The following is a 6000-nucleotide window of genomic DNA, read 5'->3' on the forward strand; positions in this document are numbered from 1 at the left end:
ACGGAGAGTGCGCGTTGGCGCCGCTCGAAGCAACGCTAGCAACCATGGGTAAAGCTCGAAGGCAGTGGAAATATCGAAAGAGTTCCGCGCTGCTCCATTGACTCGATAGGCATCGGAAGCAGCAGCAGTGTATAAGCGCTCGATCACCTTCAAGTCGATAGACTATCGTTTCAAGGGCCTTCGAAATGCCCGTGTGACCAGGAAGTTAATCATTCACTCAAAGCACCTTTTTATATAGCGGTCATTATAAGGTTAGCGATCACCACGCGCTGTTTTACTTTAAACACTGCGAAATCTTCACTCTGAATTTGGCGGCTGTTCAAGAAACGGCGCTTCAAAACTCTGACGTCTTGTTCTTCAACAGGCGCTCCGCCGGATGTATTATCGAAATATGATAAGAAACCACCGGCACTCGGACCACATGCTGCTTCCTTGGACGTCCGACGATAACATCAATAGCTCTGACGGCACCATGGTGCAGGTATGGCTGGCCACGAGCGTCCGTTTAGTATTGAAAGCCTGGAGCTCAGCACGCATGCCCCAACTGGCGAACAGAAGACAACCACATTACAAAATTAGAACATTTACATCCGCTGATAATATCCTACGGCGTTTCTACTATGCTCCTGGCAGTCGCGAAGTGCTATTCTCCATACTGCCGAATTTGTTTGCACACCGATTGCACATGAGCTGACAAATTTTACTGAACATTGTGTATTTTGGCTAGCAATCCAGGAGAGCGAGGCTTCAAGCACTCGTGAGTGTCTGTTCTCTTCTGTCCCGTTGTTCCTTCAGCTCGGCGCACCTTCATAATATGCAGTCACAACTCGCCCAGCAACGTACCTAAGAGGAATGTGAAGTTGCGACTTGGCTATAATTGCGAATATACAAACCAATTTTTGGGTACCAAGTGCAATAGTGTGTTCTCTAACATGCCCGAACCCTCGCTTCCGAGCTTCATTATTATTATTATTATTATTATTATTATTATTATTATTATTATTATTATTATTATTATTATTATTATTATTAATGATTATTTTACATACTCAAGCTCCGATTGCAAGATTACTCATTTTCACAACGTGACTCGCCAGTCGTTGGCTAAGTGGGCAAATTGTGTCTTCGGTCGCCAATGTCATCGCGATGGGAGCAGGCTCACAACACGACATTGACGCCAAAAATTCGCTCCGCTGAACAGCGTTTTTTCAGTGTTGTCCAATTTGATATAGTCATCATCATCATCAGCGTGACTACACCCGCTGCAGAAAATAGACCTCTCCCATGTCTCTCCAATTAACCCTGTCATTTGCCTGCTGCGCCCACCCTATGCCTGCATACTACTTAATCTCATCCGGCCGCCTAACCTTCTGCCGCCCCCTGCTACGCTTACCTACCTTCTCTTGGAGTCCACTCCGTTACCCTTAAGGAGCAGCGATATACAGTATAGTCAACCAGTGGTTGATATTGTACCTTTCGTCATGCCTCTATTTTCTTCATGGCTTGCAGCCAGAAGGCAGGCTTTTTAAGGGATCTTTGATTTCGTTGCCGCATGTTTATAGCACAGCTTCAATTAACGTGACGAATGTTTGCGTACAGCGAGGCCTCTCATACAATCACCGAAAACCACAATTCACTAGCATTAGCAACTTTGCCTGTGCTCATCTTGTACATTACTTGTAGTTCTTAAATGTTCCATGCGTAATACAGTAAAGTTTCTAAAACGAAACAAAAATAAGGACTTGTCGTGCTCGCCACTTTGCACGACTAGCCGGCAGCCAACGCTTTGACTGAACTGCGCTTGTGACGCCCCGGTCTTGCGTTCCATTTCCTGGGGCAGGCAACCGAAGTGCCCGAGGACAGCCACTTGTTCAATACAGGACGAACAGAAAGTGACACTGGACCCCAATCAGCGGAGCTCGTGACGGGAGCATCAGCGTCTATTTGCACACCCACACTGCGCGCATATCAGGTGAGTAGGCGACAAGGAGGAGTGGCAGGAGACCATTCCCACATACAAAAGGTGCTATAGGAACGTGTCTAAGTTTTGTGTCTAAAAATCTGCTTGCAAAGAAAAAAGAAAGAAAAAGAAACTGGCAATTTTTTTCAGGGCTCAGAACATATGTTAGCATTGTTTTCCTAGGTTTGCCTCCTGTGCTCATTACCCTCCGCGGTGGCTCAGTGGTTAGGGCGCTCGGCTAATGATCCGGAGTTCTCGGGTTCGAACCCGACCACGGCGGCCGCATTAGTTAGATGCGGAACGCAAAGGGCGCCCGTGTGCGGTGGTCGAAATTTTTCCGGAGCCCTCCACTACGACACTTCTTTCTTCCTTTTTTCTTTCCCTCTCTCCTTTATCTCTTCCCTTACGGCGCGGCTCAGGTGTCTACTGAGATATGTGAGGAAGTTACTGCGTCATTTCCTTTCCTCAAAAACCAATTTTCAATTTTTTCCTGTGCTCATCAGTTTCAGTTCTGCACCGTGGAGCGGTTGCGCCTGTTGAACCTTCATCATTTTCCTCTTCTGCATGCTGTTCTGATTTCCGCCTACTATTGTAGAAAAGCCAAAATGTCTGCCTTTCATGCTCGCTCTTCCAGGACACTGAAGATGATCGGGAGGATGAGGCCCCTCATGACCTGCACAACCGGAGCATGTCTTCGGCTGCGCTGCTTCCAGCTGTGCTGATTGGCCTCGTGCCGGCGCTTTACTTCTCCCCCGTGGGCTTCTCTATGGACGGACTATGCTCACTCATCATGTTCTGCATCACGCTTACCGCGTCATCGTTGGTCGTGCTTTTCGTGAGCAGCTGCGTGCGCTGCCGGGGTGACATCAACGTACTGGGCGCCCTTGTAGCAGACCTCTTCAGAGAACATCTGGGCGGCGCGCGGCGTTCGTCGCAATCCGTTCGCAGGTGGGTTCAAAGCGACGACTGCTAGGCTCTGAGCAGACCAGCACTGAGCCTTCACAACATCGCAAAAAGCACGTAAAGTTCAGCAAAACGGGCAGCTAGGCATGTTGGTGCGCCAACATTTCGAAGCTTCTGCGGGAAAATCTAGACCGCTGGCCTTGTCTCGTTAAAACAATTTTTTCTTTTGTTCTGCCCCTTCTCCATGTTCAGGCCCGGCTTCGACAACGGATCCAGAGATTGCTTGCTAGCTATCAGCCAAGTCACAGGCGGCATAGCATGCCGGTGTTTATGGGGGGAAAGAAACAAAATAGATAAAGAGGGCACTATTTGCGGCCCCATGTTCATTTCGCTCCTGTCAGCAGCGCCCTATACGGTATCTCTTATTGTCCCTATGTCTATTTTTATTTCAGCTCCCAGCCTCACGACGCTTTGAAGTATGTTGTGTACCTATGGGTGTCAAAACACAAGAAAAGAAAGGCGTTACCGAATAACATTTCACCCCGCAATCGCAGGGCCGCTGGGAGCATACTGTACACTTGCGCAAGAGCACGGTATGTGATTGTATTTGCGTAGTGCAATGCTCATTTATTTAAGCGTAGCGAAGCATGATCACTACATATGCTCATGTGGAATGGGGCACATCGGGTGGCGTCTGTTCATCGAATGAGAAGCTGCATGCAACTCGTGTTTTGCCGTCATGCTGACAGACGTTAGTTATTCGCATCTAAATGCATTATATATAAGTACCCCGCCGCAGTTACGAAGAAAGTGCATATATTAGGAAATAATAATAATAATGATAATCAGCCTGACTGCACCCACTGCAGGGCAAAGGCCTCTCCCATGTCTCTCCAATTAACCCTGTTTTTTGCCAGCTTTGCCCACCCTATGCCTGCAAACTTCCTAATCTCATCCGCCCACCTAGCCTTCTGCCACCCCCGCTACGCTTGCCTTCTCATCGGATCCACTCCGCTACCCTTAAGGACCAGCAGTTATCAAGCCTTCGGATTACATGCCCAGCCCAAGCCCACTTCTTACTCTTGATTTCGACTAGTATGTAATTAACCAGCGTTGGTTCCCTCACCCACTGTGCCCGCTTACGGTCTCTTAACGTTACACCTATAATTTTCCTTTCCATGGCTCGCTGTGTTGTCCTTAACTTCAGCGGAACCCTTTTCGTTAGCCTCCACGTTCCTGCCCCGTGAGTACCGGTAAGATACAGCTGTTGTACACTTTTCTCTTGAGGTGATATTGGTAACCTGCTATTCATGATCTCAGAGAATCTGCTATATGCGCTCCACCCCATTCTTATCCTTCTAGTTATTTCCCTCTCATGATCCGGATCAGCTGTCATCACCTGCCTTAAATAGACGTATTCCTTTGCAACTTCCAGCACCTTGTTACAAACTGCGAACTGTTTTTTCCTTGCTAGACTTTTGAACATTACTTTGGTTTTCTGCATGTTAGTTTTTACACCCACCGTTCTGCTCTGCCTGTCTGACTCATTGAATATGATTTGCAGTTCACCTAACGAGTGACTCAGCAAGGCAACGTCATCAGCGAAGCACAAATTACTTAAGTATTCTCCATTAACTCTTATTCTCAACAGTCCCAGTTCGGGCCTCGGAATACCTCCTGTAAGCAGGCGATGAATAGCTCTGGCGAGATTGTGTTTCCCTGCCTGACGGCCTCCCTTAGTGAAATTTATTGCACTTTTTATGGAGAACCATGTTAACTCTGCAAATGCTATAGATATTTGGAAATGCAGAATGTTTACTGGGTAATTTTGAAGCCTTAAGCGCTGGAAGCGAGCGCACGGCTTAGTCATGTTAAGTTCCATCGTGTGAAAAAGAGAAAAGTTCGGTTTACGTTCCTGACGAGAAGAGCTCGAAGCAGACAGAAAAAACGAAATGCACAGGCTCACATTATGAACTTTGGTAGTGGCGCACAATACGAACTGAGTTGGTAGTGTGCGCGTGTGCTTGTGCGTATTGTCTACTGCTTTCTCCTTCGAGCCCTTCACATCGAGCTTATGTTCCAAGTCGCCCTGCAGTTTGCCATTCTCATTCACATGCGGCTTTATAAGCTGACAGCAATAGAAAACCCCGCGCATTCGGTCCTGATGGAGCACGAAACCCAATGGCGTAGAAACCAGGACATACAACAGTAATGGGTCTGCGTGAAGATGTAAATTATTGTATTTCAGGCTATCAGTGGCGTGGTTTATGTAAGGCTTGTGATGACGTGTCCTGCATGTATCCAATCCTTGCAGAGGAGAAAATGAAGCCGTTGTCTCTACCGACAGCCGAGAGACCGGGTCTTTGCCGTTGCTCTCTCCGGAGGAGGCAGCAGCTGCGCACGACTTCTTAGAGGCGTCGCAACCGTCTCATGCTGAAGTCCTTAACCGACAGCATTTGCGTGGAGAAACTTGTCTAAGCAGCTGGGCCACGACAACCGCCGAATACAGGGGTTCTTATTCTCGTGACCTGCCTGTGTGCACTGTTTTCGACGAATAAACTCTTCATCTGTTTACAGCACGTCTGACTATATCTATATTATAAGCAGGTCTGACTATACTGAAGACTCTGCCGACGCGAACTGGCGACGTAAAAGGCTCCCAGCGACCCGACGGACCCCGCATCCCAGCCGAAGACACAACGGCGCAGAATACGCTCTCAACACAGCTGGCCCATCCCTAAAGTCAACGCTGCGACGAGAGCGGTATGGGTAACGGGCGCAACCCGAGCCCGACACCTCGGAGGGAGAAACGTTCCGACGGAGCCAAGCCTCGCACCGTATCAGCTCCCCAGGTGGAAGCGACGAAGCATTCGTATGAGCAAGGAGCAAGGCACACGCCCGGGTGCAAGTGTATAACGTAATAAGCGAGACTAACACGGCAGTCCGCACATGTCGCATCGTCTCCATAGATGCCAGCGGTGGCATACTCGAATGAGCGGGAAGGAAGCCACAATTGACGCGGTAAAGAATAGATATCGACAACGTGCGCCTGAGGAAATTCAATATTGGCTTTTGGGGAAAGGAAACTGGCTCACATACCGGCGGAGAGCTTAACCGCGCTGTAAGGGAAGGGATAA

The 6000-nt window shown here is 48.5% G+C and overlaps 1 protein-coding gene across 4 annotated transcripts in view; it reads left to right on the forward strand.

The window, feature by feature from the left end:
• The window catches only part of LOC144104819 (atlastin-1-like), a 30382-nt gene extending 24940 nt beyond the window's left edge, over positions 1–5442 (forward strand). For 2 of the 4 annotated variants that reach the window (XM_077638019.1, XM_077638022.1), the window contains 4 exons: positions 365–481; positions 1841–1972; positions 2595–2908; positions 5178–5442. In XM_077638019.1, the coding sequence (XP_077494145.1) occupies positions 365–481; positions 1841–1972; positions 2595–2908; positions 5178–5421 (807 nt within the window). In that variant the 3' untranslated portion in view covers positions 5422–5442. The other 2 variants (XM_077638021.1, XM_077638020.1) reach the window with 2 other exon arrangements.
• The last annotated feature ends 558 nt before the right edge of the window (positions 5443–6000 follow it).

This window comes from Amblyomma americanum, chromosome 9 (assembly GCF_052857255.1).
Source record: "Amblyomma americanum isolate KBUSLIRL-KWMA chromosome 9, ASM5285725v1, whole genome shotgun sequence".
NCBI classification, from domain to species: Eukaryota; Metazoa; Arthropoda; class Arachnida; order Ixodida; family Ixodidae; genus Amblyomma; species Amblyomma americanum.